At 52.5% G+C, this 26,549-nt stretch overlaps 2 protein-coding genes across 5 annotated transcripts in view; both read left to right on the top strand.

The window, feature by feature from the left end:
- The first annotated feature begins 8,540 nt into the window (after positions 1-8,540).
- MARCHF2 (membrane associated ring-CH-type finger 2) lies at positions 8,541-20,829 on the top strand. 2 transcript variants are annotated; one of them, XM_025916116.2, is made up of 5 exons: positions 8,541-8,696; positions 11,476-11,703; positions 16,816-17,011; positions 18,320-18,550; positions 20,236-20,829. In XM_025916116.2, exons 2-5 carry the CDS (start codon positions 11,528-11,530, stop codon positions 20,392-20,394), a joined length of 762 nt encoding a protein of 253 aa, XP_025771901.1. In that variant the 5' UTR covers positions 8,541-8,696; positions 11,476-11,527; the 3' UTR covers positions 20,395-20,829. The 2 variants fall into 2 exon arrangements, with proteins under 2 accessions (XP_025771901.1, XP_025771902.1); XM_025916117.2 differs by having other exon boundaries at positions 8,542-8,696; positions 18,341-18,550.
- Positions 20,830-24,640: 3,811 nt separating this feature from the next.
- Positions 24,641-26,549, top strand: part of HNRNPM (heterogeneous nuclear ribonucleoprotein M) — a 40,546-nt gene continuing 38,637 nt past the window's right edge. For 2 of the 3 annotated variants that reach the window (XM_086699267.1, XM_025916513.2), the window contains exon 1: positions 24,641-24,814. In XM_086699267.1, coding sequence (XP_086555393.1) covers positions 24,702-24,814 — 113 coding nt within the window. In that variant the 5' untranslated portion in view covers positions 24,641-24,701. The remainder of the gene's footprint in view (positions 24,815-26,549) is intronic. The other variant, XM_025916509.2, reaches the window with a different exon arrangement.

Here is a 26,549-nt window from a genome sequence, read left to right on the forward strand (position 1 = left end):
CCTGCCGCTGCGCCTTTGTCTTCTTTCTCTCCGCCAGGCGGCCACACCTGGGTCCTCCTCGCTGCCCACGCCCTGCTGCGGGCTGCCTCACCCTGGCCCGGCCCCCCAGGGAGCTAGAAGACCAGGTTGAGGCCCCGCTTGGGACAATGCGGAGGCCCACGAGCTGACCCCAGGGGCCTTGGCCTGGGGGGCCGGGGGTGGGGGGGAGAGGATCGAATCCTCTCTAAGCTGCCCCTGTGGCTGGGGGGGGGGGGTGTATTAAATTTCCCGGCCCAGGATCCAAGGGTGCCTCCTGGCGGGGGGGGGGGGGGAGGGTCGTGAGCCGTGTCCACTGCCCCCCATTCACAGCCTTGGGGTTGTTCATCCCTGCTGTCCACGGCTGCCTCATCACCTGGGGTCCCCGCAAAGACAGGCAGAGGGGCTGCTCTGAGGAACGTTGGTGGTACCAGAGCCACCCCGGCTCTCCCCATCCCAGACTGACCTTTAAGGAGAGCCCAGTGGGAAGGAGGCAGGTAGCCCAGAGTTCTCTGCCTCTCCCCAGGATCCAGCTTCTCCCCTGGTCCCTATGGGCAGAGCTGGCCTGAGGACCATTTCCCACTATATAGGAAGTGTGGCTATCCGCCCCCCCCCCCCAGCCCAGGCCTATGTGGACCCCCCAGCCCATCCCTGCACTAGCCACGGGACTCACTGTGGCCCCTCAGGTGAGGGCAGGGGGCTGTTACAGAAGCTCCACCCTCTGGCATGAGGCCCCTTATACCCTTGACCCCTAGAAGAGCCACCAGAGAAGGGGGTCTAGTCTCTCCCAATTTCAGGCTTTGGCCACCTTGCCTGGAGGGCTGAGCAAACCCAGAGAGGCCTTCCAGAAGAGCCCTGAGCCACAGGGAGCCGTTCCTATAGAGTTGGAGTGAGCCAGCGAGCAGTGTGGGCCAAGGCCACCAGTGGGACAGTGCGGGGGGGGGGGGGGATCTGGTGGGGCCACACACTCCAGGGGCCATTCACACAGACCTCGGGGGTGCTGAATCCATTTGGGCAGTGTGGGCATGGGGGAGGGGGGCAGAGAGTGGGTGGGGGCTTCAGGTGGGCCAGGTGAAGTAATGAGGCACCCTGGCGGGTTTCAGGTAGTCCAGAGATCAGATCTTTCCTGAGCCTCTGTGATTGGCCAGGCCGGAGGCACGTACCGGGGAACAAGACTAACCCGACACTGTTCCCTTCGGGGGTCACGCAGTCCAGTGATGCTGTTTCGATGACTCAGATTTCCGTGATTTGATAAGTGTGGCACGTTCACTCAGTGCTAGGCGCTGCTCTTAAGTCTCTCTTTTTTTTTGTATGGTAAAATAAACACATTAAATTGGCCATCTTGACCGTTTTTCACCATACAGTTCAGTGGCATGAAGTACATTCAGTGTTGAGCAGCCACCCCCACCATCTGTCTCCAGAACCTTCCATCTCCCCAAACTGTCCCCACGAAACACGGACTCCCCTGCCCCTGCACCACCCTCCCGGCTCCCACCATCTATCTACCTTCTGTCTCTGTGGATGGAACTCCTCTCAGGACCTGGGGACCTCGTGTGAGTGGGATCTTACGGTATGTGTATCTTTTGTGTCTGACTTATTTCACTGAGCATAAGGCCTTCGAGGTCCGTCCACATCGTAGCAGGTGTTAGAATTCCCTTTTTGACAAAAGGCTGAGTGATAATAGTGCATCGTATGGATATTCATTCCTCTTCCTGTTTGTCCATTCATCCATCGACGGACACCAGGATGGCTTCCACTTGTTGGCCATTGTGGATAACGCGGCCGTGAACATGGATGTACAGATACGTGTTCGGGTCCCTGCTCTCAATCCTTTCAGGTACATGCCCAGAAATGCAACTGCTTGGGTCTATGGTGATTCTGTGCTTAATTTTGTGAAGAACTGTATCAACCTAAATAAATTGTGACATAAAAGACAAGAACACTCCAGGGGCGCCTGGGTGGCTCAGTCGGTTGAGCGCCCTACTTCAGCTCAGGTCATGGTATCACACTCCGTGAGTTCGAGCCCCACACCGGGCTCTGTGCTGACAGCTCAGAGCCTGGAGCCCGCTTCCGCTTCTGTGGCTCCCCCCTCTCTCCGCCCCTCCCCTGCTTATGCTCTGTCTCTCTCTGTCTCAAAAATAAAAACATTAAAAAAAAAACTTAAAAAAAAAAAAGACGAGAACATTCCACACAATGTGAGTCTTTGACATGTCATGGTATTCATAATGACCCTAGGAGGTGGGCATAGCTTACTAGCCCTGATTTAGAGATGAGAAACAGAAGCAAGGGACTTGCCCTGGGTCCCACAACTAGTAAGAAGCAAACAACTTTTAACCTCAGAGCTGTTGGTAACCACTAAGCTATGAGACCTCACCCAGTGTTTATTGAGTGCCTACCAGGGGCCAGAAAGCCCTAACAAATGGAGAAAATGCCCGAGAGAAAAGACGGGGAAGAATTTTTTTTTTTACATTAAGGAGATTTTATTACAAAATATTTTTGTTTGTTTGTTGGTTTGAGAAAGAGAGAGAGCGGGGCGCCTGGGTGGCTCAGTCGGTTAAGCGTCCGGCTTCTGCTCAGGTCATGATCTCGTGGTCCGTGAGTTCAAGCCCCGCGTCGGGCTCTGTGCTGACAGCTCGGAGCCTGGAGCCTGCTTTGGATTCTGTGTCTCCCTCTCTCTCTGCCCCTCCCCCACTCATGCTCTGTCTCTCAAAAATAAATAAACATTAAAAAAATTTTTTTTAATAAAAAAGAGAGCAAGCAGGGGAGGGACAGAGAGAGAGAGAGAGAGAGAGAGAGAGAGAATCCCAAGCAGGCTCTGTGCTATCAGCTCAAACTGTGAGATCATGGCCTGAGCTGAAATCAAGACTTGGATGCTTAACCCACTGAGCCACCCAGATGCCCCACAAAAGATTTGAAACACATAAAAGTGGAGAGAATAGTCTAAAGAACCCCTATCAGCCCATCACCCAACTTCAGCCAATCTGGTTTCACCCTATTCTCTTCCTGTGTGCCAATTCCAGACACATTCCAGCCTTAAATATTTCAGTACCTCTCTCTAAAATACAAAGACTTGTGCCTGGGTGGCTAAATTAGTTAAATGTCTGACTCTTGATTTTGGCTCAGTGAGTGATCTCATGGTCATGGGATCCAGCCCTGTGTGAAGTCCCAGGTGGGGCTCTGCACTGGCGGTGTGGAGCCTCTTGGGATCTCTCTCTCTCTCCTTCTCTCTCTCTCTCTCCGACCCTTTCCTGCTCGCATGCATGCACATGCACTCTCTCTCATAAAATAATTAAATTATATTAAATTAAGTTAAAACTTGTATTGTGGTCACTCCGTCTGAATTTTGCTGGTAGCATCCCTGTGATCTCTCCCTTTTTGTTTTTTAAAAATTTGAGATAAAGTTCACCCAACCTAAACCTCTCCGTTCGAAGCATTTAAAAATGCACATCCAGTGGTTTCGAGTATATGCACAAGGTTGTGCAAACATCATCACACTCTACAACGGAATTATTTTCACCACTCCACAAAGAAACCCCGTACCCATTAAGCAGTTTCTCCCCATTTCCCCTTCCTTCCCCAGTCTCTGGCAACCACCAATCTTCTTTTTGTCTCTAGGGACCTCTAGGGTGTCATTTAACATGTCCCTTTGTCCCCTGCATTTCCTGTAAATTAATAGATGTGGAGTGTGATCAGATTTGGGACTGGGCACTTCGGAGGTGATGTGGGCACGCGCTAGGAGGCAGATGATGTCAGCATGTCTCATTTGTGGCGCGTGTCTCCTTTGTAGCTGCTGCAAAGTATCGCTTAGGTTCACAATCCATTAGGGTTACAGAATGGCGATATTCGAAATCTAGCCTTCCTCACTTATTTCTAGAATACATCTGTAAAGAGAAGTTTCCCTTCACCTACGTAGTTACCCTGAGGTGTGGATTGTATGGGGCAGCATAAATTCTTCATTCTTTGTCTGCTTTGGAATTTCGTAATTTTCGAGATTTTGGATACCAACTCAAAGGCTTCCCAAGAAGCCTTCAGTCACTGTTGCGTTGTTTTTGTTTTTGTTTTTTTAGTTAACGTGCATGAATTTAACTCCTTGGTTGGAGCCACGCTTTCAACCAGTGTGCCCAATGGGGGTGGAATTGAGTAGGAGGTATATATCTGGGACTGAGTCTTGACCAGTGCATCTAGGAGTTGGGCTATACATGGGGTGGGGGAGTGTAGAAGAGTAGATGTACTGGGGATCATGAGACATAGGTTTCTCAGTCAGAGGAGGAAGTTAGAAATATGCAAAGTGTCTGGGATAAAGTTTGGTGTTAGGTTAGAATTAAAGGGATGGGTGTGCACTCGTGGTTTTAAAGATGGATGGATGGATGGATAGACAGACAGATGATAGGCAGGTAAATGTCTATATAGAGGTACATACACACACGTATGACAATGAGAAAAGTAAGAATTGATAACCACTGTAGTAACAGTGACCACACCTAGCAACCAGCTCTTGGTTTTTAAATGTCGTTCCCCGTGAAAACCAGGGCTCCTTGGGAGACATGGTTGCTTCCAGAGCTGGGGCAGGTAAAAATAACAAGAAAATGCCACCTTGGAACATTTTCTTGAGCCAGTATATAAGGAAGTGCTCGAAGACGGAGGTAGAAAAGTTATTTGGCAAGCGTAATCTGGTTTTAAAAAAGGCTAACACCTCCATGCCACTCCCTTCTTCCTGCCTTGATTGAGGATATGATGCCTGGAACCCCAGCAGACATCTTCACTACCGTGAGGAAAAGACCAAAAAACTCTCAGAGTCGCTGACCCTATCATCATCATTTGACCAGGCCAATGCTGGCAGCCATCCTCCTCCAGAATTCTTTATTTATTTTTTAAAAATAAAACCTTCTTGGGGCGCCTGGGTGGCTCAGTCGGTTAAGCGTCCGACTTCAGCCAGGTCACGATCTCGCGGTCTGTGAGTTCGAGCCCCACGTCGGGCTCTGGGCTGATGGCTCAGAGCCTGGAGCCTGTTTCGGATTCTGTGTCTCCCTCTCTCTCTGCCCCTCCCCTGTTCACGCTCTGTCTCTCTCTGTCTCAAAAATAAATAAACGTTAAAAAAAATTAAAAAAATAAAAAAATAAAACCTTCTTTGTCTAAAGTAACATTAACAACAAAATTAAAAAAAAATTGGTGTGTCATCAATGGATAATAAATCTAGTGGGTGAAAGTTTGTTGAGGAACCAGATATTTCATTAATTTCAAAGTCTTTTCCCATAAGGCACCATTGACAAGTGCAACATCCTAGCTCAGGCTGGACACCCGGCAGACACGATTTTAAACAGGCTAGCATAATCAGTAATGGAAGAAATCAACATTCTATGCCTCCGGATATATGCACTGAGAACGCTCTATCACTTCTGTAGTTCTTGTTCCAAGTGCCTAAATTGTGACAAAACAGTAGACAAACACAAATTGAGGAACTTTCTGCAAAATAGCCAGCTCATACTCTCCAAAAGCATCAAGGTCGTGACAGACAAAGATTGAAGAATTGTTACCGAATGAAGGACACTAAAATTAGAAAAATACAGTGTATGATCTGGAATAGATGCTGCAGCTTTAAAGGACCTTGTGGGAAGGGTGCCTGAGTGGCTCAGTCGGTTAGGCGTCCTACTCTTGGTTTTGGCTCAGGTCATGATCCCAGGGTTGTGGGATCGAGCCCTGTGTCGGGCTGTATATTGAGCATGGAGCCTGCTTAAGATTTTCTTTCCCCTTTGTCTCGTAGACACACACACACAAACAAACTTTTGGGACTTTATTGGAAACTTTGAATGGGATTTGGGAATTACATGGTACTCTTGGATCAGTATTAACTTCCTGCTTTTGAAGGTGGTACTGTGTTTATGTGGAAGAGTGTGCTTATACTTGAGAAATATACACTGAAAGGGTGCCTGGCTGGCTCAGTCCACAGAGCATGAGACTCTCAATCTTGGGGTCATGAATTTAAGCCCCACATTGGTGTAGAGATTACTGAAAAACAAAAACAAAAACAAAAACAAAAACAAAAAAACAGACGAGAAAAAATATATTAAAAAAAATAAAAGATTCAGAAATGTTAACAAGTGAAGAATCCGGGCAAATATTTGTAGGAGCTCTGTAACTTTCACTTCTGCAATTTTTATGTACATTTGACTTTTTTATTTTGAAGTAAACTCTGTGCCCAATGTGGGGCTTGAAGTCATGACCCCCCAGATCAAGAGCCACATGCTCTACAGACTGAGCCAGCAAGGTGCCCCAACGCTATTTTGAGATAAGAATTTTTAAAACCCCAGTGAATGGATTTAAACATTTGACCTGTTTTGATCAACTGCAACCATTCCCCTTATTGCAGGGCAAATAATCCCATTTGTGGCCAGTGAGAGCGTCTTAGTTGGGCTCCCACTGACATTGCCTCACTAGGTAATGTCTTTGATAATGCCTGTGCTTTCTGGTATACCAGAATTCATCTTGTACATTCCCTTCTTCAGACCCAGAATCAGATATTTGCCTAGGTTCCCTGGCTCATTCAATTGGAAATGGTATTTAGAGACCATGATCTGGGCTTAAGGAGTGCTCATTGCAACAAAGTCAGTCTTTGTTTCAGAACTCGTCAGTGGACAGAGCTAGGAAATGTATTTTTTTAATGTTATTTATTTATTTTGAGAGAGAGACAGAGACAGAGACAGAGAGACAGAGACAACGTGAGCAGAGGAGGGGCAGAGAGAAAGAATCCCAAGCAGGCTCCGAGCTATCAGTGCAGAGCCCCACGTGGGGCTTGATCTCGCCAACTGTGAGATCATGGTCTGAGCTGAAATCAAGAGTCGGGCAATCAACCGACCAAAGAAATGTTTGCTTTTTATATAGGTAAAATGTATCACAACACTCTCAATTCAAATTCAAGACTGCAGGGTTTTTATTAATGTAATCAACTTTATATTCCCTACTTCCTTCACTCCCTCTGAAAATCCCAGTCCTTGACATCAGTGTAAGTACTCCTTTGCTTTTGCTTTATCCCAAACTAAATATGCCACAAGTTCAGAATAACAATTGCAACATCACCATCAAAGATATAGTAGTGGTATGCAGACAAACAGTCCTGGTCTCAAGTCAGTAGGAGTTCATCTCTGTGTCATTTTGTACCAACTGGATACAGGGTTTCCTTTGTTTTATTTTTGTTTTGAGGGCTATCTTTACGCTTTAAATTTTGTTTTATAATTATGTAAAATTTTTACATGGTTGTAAAACCAAATATATAAGACAAGGTATATATTTTTTAAATTTTTTTAACGTTTCTTTATTTTTGAGACAGAGAGAGACAGAGCATGAACAGGGGAGGGACAGAGAGAGAGGGAGACACAGAATCTGAAACGGGCTCCAGGCTCTGAGCTGTCAGCACAGAGCCCAACGCGGGGCTCGAACTCACGAATCGCGAAATCGTGACCTGAGCCGAAGTCGGCGGCTCAACCGACTGAGCCACCCAGGCGCCCCCTATTTTTTAAGAGTCTAACTTGTATCTTTGTCCCCTTCCTCCTACCTCTTCCCTCTAACCTTTTAAACAATGTTACGATTTATCTTTTCACTTTTGAAAAATAAAGCCAGTACAACACAACAGAATGTAACTGAGGTCATTGAACTGGCCTGTGTATTCCATAAAGATAGGGCAGGAGAGGAAGGAAATACTGAGGCAATTCTCCATCCTACCTCAGCTCTTTGCATGTGCTTGAACTCTCTGCCTCGGATTCTTCCTCCCTCTCTTCTCCTAGTTCACCTCTACTCCTAGTTTTCAGTTCAATTGCTTCTTTTTCAAGGAAATATTTTTGGACTTTCCAAATTATTCCATGATATGCCCCCTCTCACTTGCCAGAATTTATTGCTTTTATAATTAATAATTAACTATACAATTGGTTGTTTAATTCCCTGGATTAAGGTCCGTGAAGGCAACAGTATTTGTCTTACTCAACCTTGTGTCCTCAGCGCCGAGGACAGTGCCTGGCACATAACAGGCCCTCTTATTGATGTTTATTGCATCCAGTGAATGAACCTATTGCATGAGGGAATGAATAAGTGAATGATGAGTACATGACCTTGGCCTTAGGCTCTTCCATGGCCCCCTATCCTCTCTGGGCTGCTTTCCCTCTGTAAAGTGTGATCATTCGGTTCCTCTCACTTTCTCTCCCAGAATTAATGAGAAACATAAGGGAGGTGATGAACACTTACAAATCCCTTTGCTATGAGTCACGTTCATTTCTGTAACGGTTTTATTTATTAGCTGGCACCGGTCGACGGCAGATGGCGCCACCAACCCCGCTCGTGCCCCCTGCCAAGATGGGGCGGGGAGAGGGCTGGGGGTGGAGCCGGGACTGGGGGCGGAGCTAGGACGCAGCAGGGGCGGAGCCAGCAGCCGCGGCGCCGCGGGGCCTGTGCGGCCCAGGACGTCCCTGTCGCCCCCGGCCCCGCCTCCTAGGGCGGGACGTGCACGGCGATTGGCTCATGCGGGCGAGAGGCGGTCGCCATTGGTCCGCCGCACCGTCGGCTCGGCGGGCGGTGTCCGGACGCAGGTGCCGGCCCGAGCGAAGCTAGCGGCGCTGAGGGGACCGGCCGGGCCGGGACCAGGGCCGGGGCTAGCGAAGGGGCCTGCGCGGCCGCCCGGCCCGGCCGCGGATCAGGTAGGCACGGGCGGGCGGGTGGGGCCGGGGGGCGCGGGTCCGCGGGGTGGCCCCGGGTTCGAGGCCCGAGCCTGGCTCCGGAGCGGGACGATCAGGCTCAGACTCTTCGGCCTCAGCCTTCCCTGGAACGAGGGGATCGCAGTTCCGGTCTCGGGGTCGGCGTGAGGTCCCTGAGGCCCGGCACACAGTAGGTGCCTCTCCGCGCCTCGATTTCCCCGTCTGTGAAACCGGGTCATCCCAGCGCCAACCTAATGGGGGCTTGTTAGGAGAATTCAGAAGGTGGTGGATGAGGAAAGAGCCCTGCACACAGTAGGCGGTCACTAAGTGCCTTCCCCAACCTCCTTCTCAGGGGGGGCTCTGCCTGGAAAATAGTAAATATTGTAATAACCCAGGCACTGGATACAAAGGACTTGCTTAGCAGAGTGCCTGGCTGTTAGGGGATACTCAAAACAAGGTGGTCAGAATTGATATGATTAGCTCATTTAGTCCTCCAGGGACCATAAGAGGTCGAAGTACTAGAAACGTTCCCTGTTATACAGATGAAGAAGTTGAGGCTCAGAGAAGGCAAGTCCTTTCCCTTGGGGCCATACAGCAAATGAGGGCAGAGCAGAGAGTAAACCCTTCTTAATAATTATGCGTGTAGGAGCTGGGTATCATTATGACCCCCATTTTACAGATGAGAAAACTGAGGCCCAGAGAGTGAAGCAGTTTGCCCGAGTTGACACCGTAGGGAGTTAGGGGCCCTCTGATTCCTCTTCCTTTAGTTTCTTGCTCTCGGGAAAAGAAGGCTGGGCAGGTTGCAATGCCCCAGCACCACCCCAGATGGGCCCAGACGCTTCTCTGGAGGAATTGAGCCTGGGGGCTCCTTCTCAAGAAGTTTTCTCAGCAAACAGTCTACCAGCTTCTTCGACTTATTTGACAGAAGAGAAGGATGAGGCCCAGAGAGGCAGAGTGGCCTGTCCCAGGACACACAGCATCAGTGACGGAGTCAAGACTTAAAAGAATCCAGGTCTTTTGAGCCCCAGACGCACTCACTGGATTAAATTCGAATCTTGGTACTGTTCCTTCTTACCTGTGTGACCTTGGGCCAAGTAGCTGCCCCTCTCTGAGCCTCAGTCTCCTCACTTGTCAAATGGGGGTAATTATTAGACTTCTGTCGTATGTTTGTTGGAAAGACTCAGTGAAATCTATCCCCCAGGCACTGGGCCAAGTTCGCTTGGGACGTTGGCTCACGCTCCCAGCCCAGCAGCCTCCGAGCTGAGTCGAGCCTTGAGTTTTGGCCCCTTCCAAGCCCGGGCCTCTATGGTTTGCACAAACCTCTAGCCTCTAACCATCTCTGATTCCCACCATGGGCGTTGGCGGACCAAGGTATGGGGGTCACGAGGGCTGATTCTCCCCACCGATTGGGGGGCTGAGAAATTAATGCAGCAACTTTGTGCCAGACCCAGGGCAGGCGCTGGGGACAGTGGAGTGCATGTCAGACTGGGCCCCCCTTCCCAGAACTCACTGAAGGACAGAAGGCAGATGTGGGTCCACAGGTAGATGAAGAAATAAATAAGAATGCTTCAGAGAGGGCCACATTCGACGAGCTCAGTAATATGGATGCCTGTGGCCCTTCGGCCAGGGAGTTCAGGGAAGGCCTCTCCAGGGAGGCGACCTTTGAAGGGGACACTTAACAGCAGCTGTTTGGAGTTCAGTGAGCTTCTCAGTACGCCCCGTGTGGTAGGCCCTCCACGGAGCTGCTGTCGGAATTTGGGTGATTTTCAGGCCTTGCTTTAGCGGATTTCCTGATGACCTTTAACCCCCAATAGTAACTGAAATGCAGAACTTAACATCCAGGAGCCGGGCTGGTTCTTGTAATGCCCAATCACTTGTAGGAATGTTAAGGCCAATGCCTGGGGCGGGGCTGGAAGAACAGATTCCCCTCTGTGTGCATTCTCTCGGATAGCCCGGAGGCTTCCCTGTTGACCTCTGAGCCGGACAGAGGTTCTGGTTGTAGGCACCCGGGAGGGACAGGAGCCTACACCACAGGACCACACGACGGCCCTCCCTCCGCTGCTCTGAGGATGTTATCTAGGTCACACAGCCTTCCTCACGCTCCTCCTGCTTCTGGGCTGATACTTGCTTATCTGGCCGGCAGTGGCCCAAGTGTGGAGGCCCCAGAAGGGCATGATGGGATAGGAGGGCTCCATCGGCCACTGCTTCTCCTCGAGGACACAGGCGTGGCTCGGGGCAGCCGCCCTGGTGGGGACAGAGGCCTGCCGTAGCTCTCCCCAGCCTGGGCCATTTTCCCAATGGCTTGAGGTACCAAGGAGGTATCCGATGATGCACCTTCCTGGTCTGTGGGGCCGGGTTTCCAGCCCAGTTCTGCCCAACTCGAAGGCAGGCTCACCTGCTCTGAGCCAAGCCCCAGAAATCCAGTCCATGGAGGACAAGCGTCTATGTGCTTGGCGGGCATGGTTCCAGCCCGAGGAAGCACCAAGCACGGGGCCAGCCACACACCAGGCACTCTAACTGTGAGGTGCTGTTACCGTGTCTAGAGAGGTGATTGGCCTTGAGGGCTGGACCTGGCTGACTTTTCTCAGGGGAGTCAGAGATAATATAACCGAGCCCCTGTCGTGCGCCAGGGCAAGTGGCATCTCCTTGAATCCTCACAGCCCCCCGACAGAGCCCCATTTTATGGATTGGGCAACTAAGGCTCAGAGAGCTGGACTGAAGCCCCGCTCAATGTTCGGCTCGAAAACCTTTCCCTTAACTTCCCTGCCGGGCCTCTCCCCAGGCTCTTGGGACCATGGGCCTCAGGCCCTGAGGACGCAGGGCTCCCTGTGGCCATGACGACTGGTGACTGCTGCCACCTCCCTGGCTCCCTGTGTGACTGCTCTGGCAGCCCTGCCTTCTCCAAGGTCGTGGAGGCCACTGGCCTCGGGCCACCTCAGTATGTGGCGCAGGTGACTTCAAGGGACGGCCGGCTCCTCTCAACCGTGATCCGAGCCTTAGACACGTCAAGGTGAGTGGTGACCGAGCAGGTGTCTTTGCCTGGGCCAAGCAATTTCCTCCCAGCCTGGGGTCAGAATCATCTAGAGGGAACAGGTGGGCAGAGAGCGGGGGCCCCTGATCATAACCGCCATGTGGAAGCAGAGGCCCAGGCTGGCCAGGTCTGGTTTCTGGTTCTTCAGGAAAAGTGGAAATTCCAGATTGTCAGCTGACGTCTGAAGATTAGACGTCCGTGGGTGAGTAGCTCAGATTTTGGAGAGGCGTTACATAGAAGTGGCTAGCAGGGCAGGCCGGGCTCAGATCCTGCTGCCAGCCTGTCTCCCTCGGGGACCCGGGACAGGTCACTCTACCCTCGTCTCCGAGATGGGGACACCTTCCCCATTGCATTGTTCTGAGAGGTCGTTGCCATGGTTCACATAAAGCGTCTGCGCGCGGGCCTGCCAACGTGTATGTGTTCGATAAAAGGATTTAAGCCTCGGTGCCGGCTTTCCAGACCCATATGTGAGCTGACCCTGCCTGGTTTGCCAACTTGTCATCATTCCCAAGGAAAAGCGTCTGAACTAAACCCCACACAAATTCAAATCCATTTAGTTTAATTTAATTAATTGGTTTATTCATTCGTTTATTTATTTTAAAAGGAGATAGAAGTTTATTGAATACGCCACAAGGGAGCGGTGGGTAGGACAGCAAAGGAGAGAGTGTCTGCCTCGAATCCATTTTAACTCAAGAAAATTCTTTTTAATGTTTATTTATTTTTGAGAGAGAGAGAGAGAGAGAGACAGAACATGAGCAGGGAAGGGACAGAGAGAGAGGGAGACACAGAATCCCAACCAATCTCCAGGATCTGAGCTGTCAGCATAGAGCCCGACATGGGGCTCAAACTCATGAACCTCAAGATCATGACCTGAGCCAAAATCAGACACTTCACCGACTGAGCCAGCCACCCCATTTTAACTCATTTAGATTAAAAATAGCTGAGCAGTTGGCTAAGGAAACAAAAGTCTAAATGACATCTTTTTCTTAGCAAGGTTTAATTCATATGTGTTCTTCTAGTCCTTTTAAAGTTTATTTATTTTGAGAGAGAGCGAGAGTGGCGGGGGGGGGGAAGACTGTGGAGAGAGGGAACCCCAAGAAGGCTCCGTATTGTCAGAGTGGAGCTGATTCGGGGCTTGATCTCAGGATCTGTGAGATCATGACCTGAGCCAAAATCAAGAGTCAGATGCTCAACCGACTGAGCCACTCAGGTGCCCCTCCAATTTTTTTATTGTGGTAAAAAATATATATATGTGTATATATATAATATAATATAAAATATGCCATTGTAATACTTTTTATTTTATTTTATTATTTTTTTAACTTTGTTGTTGTTGTTTTCATTTTAGTGAGAAAGAGCACTTGAGAGGGGGAGAGGTGGAGAGGGGCAGGGGAAGAGAGAGAGAGAATCTCAAGCAGGCTCCATGCTCTGTGTGGAGGGCTTAATCCCACAACCCTGGGATCATGACCTGAGCCGAAATCGAGAGTTGGATGCTCAACTGACTGAGCCACCCAGGTGCCCAGCCTTGAAACACTTTACCAAAAAAAAAATTTTTTTCAATGTTTATTTTATTTTATTTTATTTTATTTTATTTTATTTTTTTTTTTTTTAATTTTTTTTTCAACGTTTATTTATTTTTGGGACAGGGAGAGACAGAGCATGAACGGGGAAGGGTCAGAGAGAGAGGGAGACAGAGAATCGGAAACAGGCTCCAGGCTCTGAGCCATCAGCCCAGAGCCTGACGCGGGGCTCGAACTCACGGACCGCGAGATCGTGACCTGGCTGAAGTCGGACGCTTAACCGACTGCGCCACCCAGGTGCCCCTGTTTATTTTATTTTTGAGAGAGAGACACAGAGCGTGAGTGGGGGGAGGGACAGAGAGAGAGGGAGACCCAGAATCCGAAGCAGGCTCCGGGCTCCGAGCTGTCAGCACAGAGCCTGACGAGGGGCTCGAACTCATGAACCGCGAGATCATGACCTGAGCCGAAGCTGGACGCTTAACTGACTGAGCCCCCCGGGCGCCCCAGAAACAGTCGAGTTCAGTGGCGTTAGGCACACTCATGGGTGTACCGCCATCCCCACCATCCATCTCCAGAACTTTCTCATCTTCCCAAACTGAACCTCTGTCCCCATGACACCCTGCCTGGCACCTGCCATCTACTTTCTCTGTGAACTTGACTCCTCCAGGGAGCTCATCTAAATGCATTCGTACAGTAGTTTTTCTGGTGACTGGCTCGTTTCACTGAACTCAGTGTTTTCCATATTCATCCGTGTCGTAGGGCGTGTCAGAATTAATTCATAAGTCGTTCATTCAAACCTAAAAAGAAGCAGATGGGAGCCTCACAGTGCTTTGGAGGAGGCTCACTGCCATTCACCCTCCAAGTCTCCGCCTGACGTCACTTCCTGAGGAAGCCTTACCTGAGCCCAGATGATGTGGAGAGTGCCCTGGGCGTCCTCCAGGGCGTGGGTTTTTATGTCTGCATCTCCACAAGCCCCCTTGAAGGCAGGACAGAGTCTGTGCTGGTCAAGCCAGGCTGGGGGCCGGGGACATTTGGTGGGGTTGGGGGCCTAGGAAAAGGCTGACCAAAGCTGGGGTCTCCCTCCGTGGGGTTTCTGAGAGGCACAGAGTGCCTCCCTCACCCCACCCTCCCTCCTGACACCTGGGAAGACTGAGACCCAGAGGGAGGCGGGCACCTGCCAGTGTCACTGAGCGCTGCCAAGGCCTGAACCCAGGACTCCTGCTTGGGTTGGGGGAGCAGGGGGAGAAGCTGGTTCGGTCCCGCCAGCCAGTCCTGCGGTCCGCATAGGTGGGGCAAGCGACAGGCAGCAAAGAGTCCCTCTGTGACCCCGCTAATGGTCAGGAGACCACTTGTCCCTCTTGATCTGCCCCTTGGCCTCTCTGCTCATAGCTTCTCTCCTCTGATTTTGTTTTTGTTTTTTGCTTTTTTTTTTTTTTTTTTTAAGTCATCTCCACACCCAGCACGGGGCTCGAACTGACGACCCTGAGATCAAGAGTTGCACGCATGCTCCACCAACTGAGCCAGCCAGGCACCCCTCCCCTTTGATGTTTGATACAGCTCAGCCCAAGCCCGTCCGGGCCGAAGACCAGGGCACAGCCACCTTCCCAGAGAGGAGGCTGCTGTTTGTCTAAAGGGCTTTTATCATCCTGAGCCTTTGGCCCTCTGCCCACCAGTCTGTGAGCAAGCCCAGGCCCTTCTCGAAGCTTCCCAGAGCATTTCCCCAGCCCTTCCTCCTAGCCATCCCCTGCCGTCTCTTCCGCATGGCTTCTGCCTGCTTCCCTGCTCATTCTCTCCCTTCTCTTGCTCTTGGCATGTGCTCTGGGCAGCCCCACTGAGCCCCCCCCCCCCCCCCGCCACTCCCCCAGTCCGTTCCCTTGTCATCTGTGTCACATGTGTTCTTTTCCTGCCAGGACTTCATGAGCAAGGCCCATTTCTCTTGCCCTGCCATCCGGAACAGGCAGTGTAGCTGCTCAGGGTACACGGGCCCTGGAGCTCAAACAGGTCCAGGACGTCCTGGGAATTAATTCCTGAAAAACCCCCGCTTCACGGGCTGCTAGCTGTGTGAGTTCCCACAAGCGGGGTCACCCCGCGGTGCCTCAGTTTCCCCATCTGTGAAAGGAGGGCAAAACCAGCACCGTCCTCACGGGCTCCCCACGAGACTAGCAGATTGGCCCATGCGCTGTGCTTGGAATACCTCACAGTCCGTAATAAGCCCTCTGTGATAAAGCAGGTTTCATTTTGTGTTGTCTCCTCCAAACTGGCTCTTCCAAAATAGGGTTCCCCGGGACAGACCCCCCCAACTGACGTGGCTCTCTTCCTCAAGGTTCTTGTCCCTTCCACTTCCTGGAGTTGGTTTTTCTGGAGCAGGGATTCCTTTTCCTGTTAACTCCGGGCAAGGGGAGTGTGGGGTCAGGGTGGAGCCGGGCACGGCCTTTTGACATCGTCGGGGAAGGCAGCTGCCGGGCACAGGATTGATGAGAAAGTAGCCATGAGGGTCCGCTCGGGGTTTCGGCTTCAAGGCAGCCAGGCTCTGCCCCCCCAGCAGGAGACACCGAGCAAAGGATAAAAAACAGTTTCTGAGGGGAAACTGGTGTTCTCTGGAAAACAGCCTCCCTGCTCCGCCTCCTTCGTGTGTTCCTGCAGTCCTGTCTCTCGGCAGAAATGTCTGGAAAACAATGACTCATGTGCTGGACAACCTCTGCGCCCACCAAGGCCACACCCCCGGTCCCGAGCTGCCCCAGGAAGGCCCCAGTATCCCCAGAGACCAGGCTGGCGCTGAGACTTCCCTGAAGTGGCGTCTTCTGAGCCCAGGACACGTGTCTGTCTTCTGAGCCCAGGACATGGGAGCAGGGGAACCACTCTCCCTGGATACACAGGTTTCTCAGGTAGCATGGTCTTCAGGCGTGGCTCGATCCAGAGCCTCCGATGGTGTCTTTGAGAGAGCAGGGTCTTTCCTGTTGCCCGGCTCAGCTTTCCTCTGTTTGGCATCATTCACAGACTCCACGTGGAGACCAGACTGCTGCCAGCCGCTCCAGACTTACATCAGCCTGGCTGTCTATAGCTGGGAGTTTAGGGGCGACAAAAAAAAAAAAAAAAAAAGAAAAAAGAATTTCAGGAATTAATCCCCAGTGACTCTGATTGCATCACACATGCCGTTCCCTGAATCAGTCCCAACGACCAGGGGTGTGTGGTGTTCTAACTGGTGAGGCCTGAGGTCATCGGGGCTGTTGTCAGCTCTGTTCCAGTCCCGGAGGACCAAGAGTCGAGAGTGGGTTGGTTGCTTCGGACAATTAGGAGAGTATTGGCAGGAAAAGGAGGCTGGATGCGTAGGAGCAAGAGGGCTCACCTTGGGGCTAAAAACGTGCCACAGGAACCCCGGGGAGGGAGCACATCGCCACACCTCTGGGAATCCGGGAAGGCTTTGCGAAGGAAAGGAGTTTGGAGCTGGGCGTTGAAGGATGAGTAGGAGCTTGCCGAGTGGCAGGAGAGGGGCAACCCAGCTCGTGATCCAGTGGGTAGTGAAGCAGGCATAGGCAGGCAGCTTGCTCATGTGCCTTATCTCTGTGTCTAGTGATGGTCCCTTCTGCCGGATCTGCCATGAGGGAGCCAACGGGGAGAGCCTGCTGTCTCCCTGTGGCTGTACTGGCACGCTGGGCGCCGTGCACAAGAGCTGCCTGGAGAAATGGCTGTCCTCGTCCAACACCAGCTACTGCGAGCTGTGCCACACGGAGTTTGCCGTGGAGAAGCGGCCCCGGCCCCTCACAGAGGTATGCTTGCGAGCCTGAGGTTGGAGTGGGCAGAGGGAAGGCGGGCAGGCATGGGGCCGGAGGAGGGAACTGCAAGGGAGGATCCTTCTCTGTGGGACGGACCTCCCTTCTGCCCCCCCCCCCCCCACCGCCCCCACGGTGGATTCAGCTGATGGGGGTGGGGAACCCTGTGCCCCCTCCCTCATTTGGTCACCCCTGAAGCTGAGACCTGAAGAATGAGGAGCCGGTGATGCCCAGGCACCCGGCCTGGGGAAGGGCAGTCCTGGCAGAGGGCACAGCAAGTGCCAAGGCCCTGGGGCCAGGACGAGTTTGCTGTTCGTGGGGAAGCCTAGGCGGCTGGAGTGAAGCGAGGTACAGGAGGATAGCGACCTGGAAGGAGGTGGCGGCAGCCATTCCGGGCTTAGTGGGCCGTGCCCAGGAGCTTAGACTTCAGCGTGAGTGTCACGGGTCGGGACTGAGATGAGCACTGTCGGACACGGTGGCTGCCACACTGCTCCCCAGAGTACTGCTGGCCGCATGGATGCCCTCGGGCTCCTCTGGGCTTGGCTTGGAAGGGGCAGCAGAGCACTGCAGAGTGAGGTCTCTGGGCTCCTGCAAAGGCCCCTGGCCCCTCCTGGGAGCTGGGCTCTTAGGAGAACACTAGGTGGGGGAGGCAGCCCCTGCCTGCCCCGCCCCCCGCCCCCTCGCTCTTGTGCTCCAGCCACGTGGGCCTCCTCCCTGCTGTACCTCGTCCAGGCCGCAGGCTCCGACATCAGGGCCTCTGCGTTTGCTGTTCTGCGGCCTGGGGCCCCGTCTCCCCCATTCTTCACATGGCTGCTTCCGCTCATCGGGTCAGCTCACTGTCGCCTCCTCAGCAAGGTCATCCCCTCCCTGGCCATCCACCCCGTTTCATCCCTCCCGCACCAGCCCAGAAGCTCTGGGAAGGCGGGGACCTTCCTGTTCCATGCACCAGAACCACCACGAGCGAAGCCCGTTTCTCTTGCCCCTTCATCTGTGGCGGGCAGTGTAGCGTAGCGGCCAAGGGCACGCAGGCCCTGGGGCAAGACTTCCTGGGGTCCGGTTCTGGCTTTGTGGGTGACTAGCTGCGTGAATTTGCACAGATGAGTCAGTCCCCCTGTGCCCCCAGTTTCCCCCTGCCTGTACAGTGTCTCGTCGTACGCGGGCTCAGTAAGTGTATGGAGGAAGGGAAGGGCAGAGGGAGGCGCCAGGCAGGGGGCTGGTCCCGCAGGCCCCACCAGTCGAGATGGGCCTGGACCCCATCCCCAGGCTGGGACTGGTGGGGCTGCCGCGTGTAGCCCGCCTCGGCAGCTCGTTCCCCCACCCCCGCAGTGGCTGAAGGACCCGGGGCCTCGGACGGAGAAGCGGACGCTGTGCTGTGACATGCTGTGCTTCCTGTTCATCACGCCCCTGGCTGCCATCTCGGGCTGGCTGTGCCTGCGCGGGGCCCAGGACCACCTCCGGCTCCACAGCCGGCTCGAGGCCGTGGGGCTCATCGCGCTCACCATCGCCCTGTTCACCATCTACGTCCTCTGGACGCTGGTGAGTGCTGCCAGCCGGAGAGCAGGCATCTGGGGGGCTGCGGCTCAGAGCAGTCAGGCCAGGGGTTTGGTCAATGGCTCGGGGGCCTCCCTGCCCGCCTCTGCCTCTGCCTGGGTGGGAGCAATTCCCAGCATCTCGTGGCGCTCCGGATTCCGAGCCCAACCAAGGTCCAGGAAAGCCACAAGTCAAGTGTGAGCCTCCACTGCAAGGAGGTGAGGGCACCTGATCGGCTCCGTTGTGTGTAAGCCCTGCCATACACGAGCCCAACAAGACTGGCTGGGGTTAGGGGAAAGGGAGGTTGGGAGGGTGAGAGGGAGAGCGAGACCAGAAGACTGGGAGAGAAAGAGCAGGAGAATGAGAGAGATAGACAGGAACAGGCTTCCAGCAGCCATGAGGACCCTCACTCAGAGAGGATCTCTGGTCTTCCCTCTTAAGTATGACCACTTGTGTCTAGGTGTGGGGGCATTCCCCCGCAAACACTGTTTTCCATGGCATCCACTTGCATTTTTTTAAACATACAAATAGTATGAAACCATAGATATTGCTTTGCAGTCTGCTTGTTTTCACTTTGCTAACGTCCTTTAAAAAAGAAAGGCAGCTGCCCAACAGGGATTCATGGTCTGGATGTACCGTATTTATTGAACTAATCCCTTTTAATGGACACTGGATGCTTTCCAATCTGTTTTTCTCCCCCCTTCCTTCCTTCCTTCTGTCCTTCCTCCTCCTTTTTTTTTTTTTTTTCTTTTTCTTTTTGCTGTTACCAGCAGTGTTGCTTTGGGCACCTCGTGTACAAATGCTTCTCAGAACTTGCTTGATCAAAGACTGTGAACCGTTGACATTGATTTAAAAAAATTTTTTATAGACTCTATTTATGTATTAGGGCAGCTTTAGGTTCACAGCAAAATTGAGCAGAATATCCAGAGAGTTCTCGGATATCCTCATCCCCATACACGGCCTCCCCTGCTATCAACATGGCACCAGAGACGACAGGCCGTTTGTCGCAAGAGATGAACCTATATTGACACATCATTCTCATCCAAAGCCCACGGATTACATTAGACTTCATACTTCGAGCTGTACATTCATTCTATGGGGTTTGGACAGATGTGTAGTAAATGCATCTATCATTATAGCGTATGTTATATACAGTAGTTACATAGTTACAGCGTAGCCCTGCAGACTGGTTCCTTTCACTTCGTAGTATGCATTTAAGGTTTCTCCGTGTGTTTTCATGGCTGGAGAGCTCATTTCTTTTTAGCGCCGAGTAATATTCCCTTGTCCGGATGCCCCCCAGTTTCTTTGTCCACTCACTTACTGAAGGACGTCTTGATGGCTTCCGGGTTTTGGCGACTGTATGACCCACTGACATTTAATCCCTTCCGAGAGACTGTACCACTGGGGTCCCATCCTGAGAGAAACAGAAAGGGAGCTCCTTGCTCCCTGCTGCAGGGCCCTGCATTTTTGCAGGGTCCAGAAGGTCAGTGGGGAGCTTTCCAAGGAGAGTGAATGGGTGTATGTACACAGTCTGTATGAGAAACGTATGGACACTGTCCCTGCGTTCCGGAAGCATGAGCCCAGCCCTGGTTTGGGCCAAAGCAGGTGCCCCAGGGGCTCAGTGTTCCTCCCTTGGGGGTGGACACCAGCCGGCTGGCATTCCCAACCACCCCCCCAACACTGCCCTGTAGGTCTCCTTCCGCTACCATTGCCAGCTGTATTCCGAGTGGAGAAGGACCAACCAGAAAGTTCGCCTGAAGATCCGGGATGCAGACGGCTCTGAGGGCACCCCGCACTCCTCACTGGCAGCTGGACTCCTGAAGAAGGTGGCAGAGGAGACACCCGTGTGAAGGCCGGGCCAGCAGGGCCAGAGACAGCTGGTGACGCCCTGGTATTTGGAAGGACGAAATTGCCTGACCCTTCCTGCACGGCCAGAATGCTTTTGAGGCCAAGAGCCACCAAGCGGAGCTGGTTCTGTGATCCCACACGAAGATGTTTTCCAATTGTTTTGCACACCGTCGTACCTGAGGACAGATGGACGTGGTCCTGAGCTTTGGATGGAGCAGGCACCCTGATCTCGTCCTGAGGTCCACCTGGCCCCTTGTGGGCCAGCAGCCGTGGCCATAGGTGAACCAGGGCGCCCATGGGGCTGGGAGGTTCCGCAAGCTTCTTGCGCTTCTCTGCACCCAGCAGGCTCGCTTTCCTGGCACCCTCGACTTTATAAAATTGCACTGCGTTTCAAAAACCCACCCCGAACGAATAAAAGGAGCCCTTGCTGGACAAAACGGACTTGTCAGTTACGTTTCTGAACCCAGGCCTCGAAGGGAGGCCCCTGGGACCTGAAGGGAGTTAGGGACCATACAGAGGTTCAAAAAAACCTAACCGAACCCTCAGCTGGTTTGAAGGGATCTGTTGCGCAACACCGGAAGCAGCAAAGCCTGAGTGTTCAAGTGAAGAGCAGGGAGCAGGGTTATATAATAAATGACTTAAAATAAATAGTTGTAAGAACAGTTCCCACTTACTTTGCACTTAGAGTGGACCACGCATCTTACGGATAAGACCGGGGCTCAGAGCGGGGAAGCCTGTGTCCAAGGCCCCCACGGCTCTAGGAAGTAGAGTGAGGGTTGACCCCCAGTCCGCATGGCCCCCTGTGCTGAGCTTTCTGCTTCCCCTTCCGGGAGGACTCGGGAAAGGAAGAAAAATATGGTCATGGTAGTAACAGCACCTACTTCTTGAGCTCTTGCTGAACTGTGTACATTTGAGGGTTCTCTGCATTGGGCCACGTTTATTACTCAGAGCAGATCTGAAAGGTGGGTTCTGGGGTTCCCTTAATTAGTCCCATTTGCAGATGAGCGAACGGAGGCTCCGAGCGGTGGGGTTTCTCACCCAAGGTCACACATCCCTGACGGGCTTAGTGTCTGGTGTGTTCTATTGTTTTCTTCACGAATGCCCATCTGGGGTATGGGTCACCCAGAGAGGGAGAAAAAGCCTTTCTGCCTTAGATGAACAGCAGGGGGAAGCCAGCCTGGCCTTTGGGAGGGGGGCGGGGGGAGGAACAGCAAAGGGCAAAGGCCTGGAGGCTGACACCTGCCTGGTCCGTGGGAGAAGCCCAATGGCAGATGAGCCGCACTTGGAGTCCTGTGATTGAGGGGCAGAGGGGCAGGAGAGAGGCAGCAGGAAGGGTGAGCATGACTGTAGGCTTCTGGTGGTCTGCAGAACGGATGGTCCCCAAGTGTCTCAGCTCGGCCAGTGCTCAGGGCCCTCTGCAGCTTTTTACTCTACACAGGTCTGGCACCCGCTCTCTCAGGGCAACTTTGGAGTGCTTCTCCTGAAGGTAGTGCAGAAGCCCCAGGATGTGCCATCACGAAAAGAGAAAGTCGTTTCCTTTGCAAATCTCTTCTAACACTTTTTTTTTTTCTAAGTTTATTTGTTTATTTTGGGGGAGGGAGGGGAGAGAGAGAGAATTCCATGCAGGCTCCTTACCATCTGTACGGAGCCTGATGAGGGGCTTGAACACACGAACCGTGAGATCATGACCTGAGCTAAAATCAAGAGTCAGACGCTTAACTGACTGAGCCACCCAGGCACCTCTCTTCTTCTTCTTCTTCTTCTTCTTCTTCTTCTTCTTCTTCTTCTTCTTTTGTAATATTTTTATTTATTTTTGAGACAGAGAGAGACAGAGCATGAGCAGGGGAGGGGCAGAGACAGAGGGAGACACAGAATCCGAAGCAGGCTCCAGGCTCCGAGATGTCAGCACAGCGCCTGACGCGGGGCTCGAACTCACAGACTGTGAGATCACAACCTGAGCCGAAGTCAGATGCTTAACCGACTGAGCCACTCAGACACCCCAGGCACCCCTCTTCTAACACTTTTATATAAAGTGAGGAGAAGTATGTAGTTTGGTGCTAGGTGGTCTTTAATGACCCTTAACCTTCGCAAGAGAGAGCAAGTCTTAGGCTCAGAGCTGTTGGCAGTGAGCATGACTGAATTTCTACTTTAACAGCATCATCTTAATTTTCACAATAAGCAAGTTTTCAGTATGTGCTGTGATGTAAAGTAGAATTTAAAAGCATATTTCTTTTTTTTTAAATGCTTATTTTGAGAGTGTGTACTTGCACACGTGCGTGCAGTGGACAGGCAGAGAGAGTGGGAGAGAGAGCGTCCCAAGCAGAGCCTCTAACAGCGCAGAGCCTGAAACGGGGCTCGATCCCACGATCCATGAGATCATGACCTGCGCTGAAGTCAAGAGTTGGACGCTTAACCAACTGAGCCACCCAGGCGCCCCCAAAAGGCTCTTTCTTTAAAGGAAAAGAATGTGTGCCAAAGGAAAGTGTGAAGAAGATAATAGTTCAGGAGACTGCAAAATTCCTGGGGGCAGTGTTGGGTTAAGTCAACCAGCCCCCAGCCCGTAGGAGCTTGGCCTGGAAGAATTTGTCTCTTCAACCAGGGCCTGGCTTATCCCTGATTTCCAGTCACACTGCAGGAGAAGGGACTGGAGAGCCAGGTGGCTTCTTGTCCCTGTTGCTTTGCATTTGATTCGGACTTTGCTCCCTCTTTCTCTTAGACTGTTATGGTCTCCTCCACCCTGTCTGAGCCGCGCTGAACAAGGGGACTCAGAGGTTTGTGAGGCTCCTTCTGCCCCCTACAGTCTAGGGAGAGGATAGTAAAGCTTAGATTCCAGTGGGGCCCCAGAAGAAGGGGGTGTGCCCAGGAGATTTTAGTAGAGCAGAGGGGGTGTGGGAGGAGGAGGTCCTTGAAGATGGGTGATAGTAGGAAATTTTGTGAGACACGAGTTTGGGAACTATGTGGGGGTGGGGCCTACCCTCTGTCAGGCTGGGCTACTGGATTTCTTCTCTGGGCCTGGAATTCTCAGCCTGGGTCAGAATCGCCAGGAAGATTTAAGCAGCTAGGAGGGTGTGGCAGATGAGATATTCCTCCAGAGCTTGATGAGGTGTAGAGAAGGGGTAAAGAGAACTTTCCCTTTGTAAGCCCAGAGAGAGCTTGATGGCTGGATGGAAACTTCTGCGAGATCCAGCAAAGCACTTCAAAGTTCCAGAGACACGGGGGAGGGAGGTGCTGTGGGGAAAGGGAGCCTGAGGCCTCTAAATACTCTCCTGGGCTCTGGCCTCTTCCCAAGCCAATGTGGTTTCCTCATGACACATCCTCTAACAGCCCTTGAAAACCTGTTTCTGGACAGAGTCAAGCCTTCAGGACAAAGGAATCCAGGGGTAGGCAGAAAGGGGCCCCAGTTAAGGGACTCTCCTGGCCTGTGACTAATTTCTTCCATCATGTTTGGATTCTTGCTTTTTCATTCACTCAAGACACATCCGTGATTCGGGCCCCTGGGTGGTTCAGTCGGTTGAGCATCTGATTGTTGATTTCGGCTTGCCATGATCTCTCCGTCCAATGGGATCCAGCCCCTCGTCGGGCTCCGAGCTGACAGTACAGAGCCTGCTTGGGCTTCTCTCTCTGTCCCTCCCTCTCTCTTTCTCTCTCAAAATAAATAAATAAACTCAAAAATTAAAAAAAAAAAAAAAAAGAAAGAAACATCTGTGAGCACATGCTAAGTCCTCAGCCACATGTTTTGGTTCTTGGTTAATGGGTTCAGTGAGAGGAACGTAGGCCACGAGCTCTGCACCCAGGAGCTCCCAATGTGGTAGGGAGACAGGCCAGACAGAGGCCACAGATATTCTTGGTGCAGGATGATACTTGCTTAGGGAGACAGCATTTTGCACAGCAGTTCTGCCTGTTCTGACCAGTATCCTGGCCCTCCTAGCCTAGCTAATTCCTCTATATTCTAGGAAACAGAACTTTCTCGCTGCCTCTGCGCCAGCTCTGATTACAGAAAGCTGGGAATGAGTAGGTCCAGGTGGGGAGGTGGGGAGATACTCTCCTGCTAGACTTGGAGAGCTGGTGGAGTATCCAATAGGTGCCTAAAGCAAATTCGTCGCGGTAATGAATGAATAACAGCTGCGCGTGTGCGCTTGCGCGCGGCGGGGGCGTGGCCCGGGGCAGGGGCGTGGCCCGTGGCGGGAGGGGACGAGGCGGGAGCCGGTCCCTGCGCGCGCAGGCGTTACTGGTCGCGCCGAGTCACGTGAGCGCGCAGGCGCAGCGCCGCGCAGCCCGTACCCTCACACAAAGCCCAGACGCGGAGAAAATGGCGGCAGGGGTCGAAGCGGCGGCCGAGGTGGCGGCGACGGAACCTAAAATGGAGGAGGAGAGCGGCACGCCCGGCGTGCCAAGTGGCAACGGGGCCCCGGGCCCGAAGGGGTGAGTATTCCACGGCTCCTTGTCCCGGGCCGGTCATCTTCGCGGCGGCCGGCGGCGGCTCCGTTAGGTCTGTTGGCGGCCTCCCACCGGCGCGGCCTCGGCCCGGGCCTTCCCCGCCGGGCCTTCCGAGGGTGGGGGCGGCCGAGGCCGTGAGGAGTGAAGCCGGGCGACCCCGTGGACGCCTCAAGGGTCGCACCCTCCTCGCAGGCCTCGGTCCTCCACTCCGCGGGTCCCTCTAGGCCGGGCCCGACGCCGAGGCCTGCGGCCGGGGCCCTGCGCACGGGGTTGATGGCGCGGTCCGGGGAGTCGCAGAGTCCGCGGCCCGCTCGCCTGTCGGGTGACCTTGGGTTGAGTGGTTTCCCAACCCGCCCTCCCCCACCGTCCGTGGTCTCAGTTTCCCGATCCGTGAAGTGGGGGGAGGGGAGGGAGTGCGCGCGCAGGGTTTCGCGCGCGGTGAGCCTCGGTAAACGGCAGCCGAGGCGGGTAGATTTCATTCGGCCGGGACCGCGAGGCCGGTTCGGGGCGCCTCCTCTTCCTTTTCCCCTTCCCCCGCCCCGCGGGAAGTGCCTCGGCCAGAGCCGCGCTAGCCCTGCGCTGTGGCTCCGGCCAGAGTCCCTCGTCGCGTCCTTTGCTCCTCCCCAGGTGCGCAGTACGTATTTGTAGAGAGTTCGGACCTTGCTGCTCGGTGTTCACCCTTAGAAACAAGAAAGGGTAGCGGAAAAGAAAGAAACTTCTTCCGTGTTCCAGGGGAAGCTTTTCCATTATCAGGCGGGCTCACCACTTGCAAACTTCGTCACCTTTTAAACCCAGCGTGGGGCTCTGTGCGGGGTCCTTGGTTTTTCAAGTTTAATTAAAGCTTCGAAGTGTTATCCTGTGTCTCCCCTGAAACCCACCCATTCTGATTACAGTCACCTGAAAGACGTCGTGGCTGTGACCAACAGCTGTCCGGCCAGGAGGGGGGAAGCCTGGGCACACATTTGATTTTAACACAAGTTAAAAAAAAAAAAAAATGTGGTAACGTGCATAACATAAAATTTACAGTTCTAGCCATTTTTGAATGTGCGATTCAGTGGCATTAAGCGCATTCACCGTGTTGTGCAGCTATCAACCCTTGTCCATGTGCAGAACGTTCATCTTCCCAAACAAACTGGAGCCTTTATACAGTAACTTATTCTCTCCCTTTCCCCAGGTTCTGGTTACTTGTATATACTTTTCTCTCTATGAATTTGCCTTCCCAGAAATTTTTAATATGCGTAACTAGAGTTTGATAGTGAACGTAGTGAAATTGCTTTGTTAATGAGCATTCAGTCAACACTAGCTTTGTTAAACTTTCTCTTCTTAGGTGGAGAGGAACAAAATACCATGGTTACTGGTCCTGAGAAATCACAACAGAAAAGGCATCCTGGAAGTTTTTCCAATACTTGACTGTTGAAAACTGGAAAGAGATGTTCACTTGGACTTTTTTCATCATCTATTTAGGGAGCTTTGTAGGATTTTTGAGGGCCATAGTTGGGGGCGTTTAAGATACATATTTTTCCCGTATTTTATCTTTTAAAGCATTTATCACAGGGTGAAGTGTTGCTGGAACCATGTTAGGTGAGAAGTTGGATAAATTATAGCAGCTGGGGGACAGTTTTCAAATTTCCCATTTTCCTGTGCATTTTCAAGTGGTCATTTTGTGATTGATTCATTTAAGATGTGGACTATTAGGAAGAACCTGAAGGCTTTTAGAGAG

The sequence above is a fragment of the Puma concolor genome, chromosome A2, assembly GCF_028749965.1.
Source record: "Puma concolor isolate L17-30 chromosome A2, mPumCon1.1.hap2, whole genome shotgun sequence".
Lineage (NCBI taxonomy): Eukaryota > Metazoa > Chordata > Mammalia > Carnivora > Felidae > Puma > Puma concolor.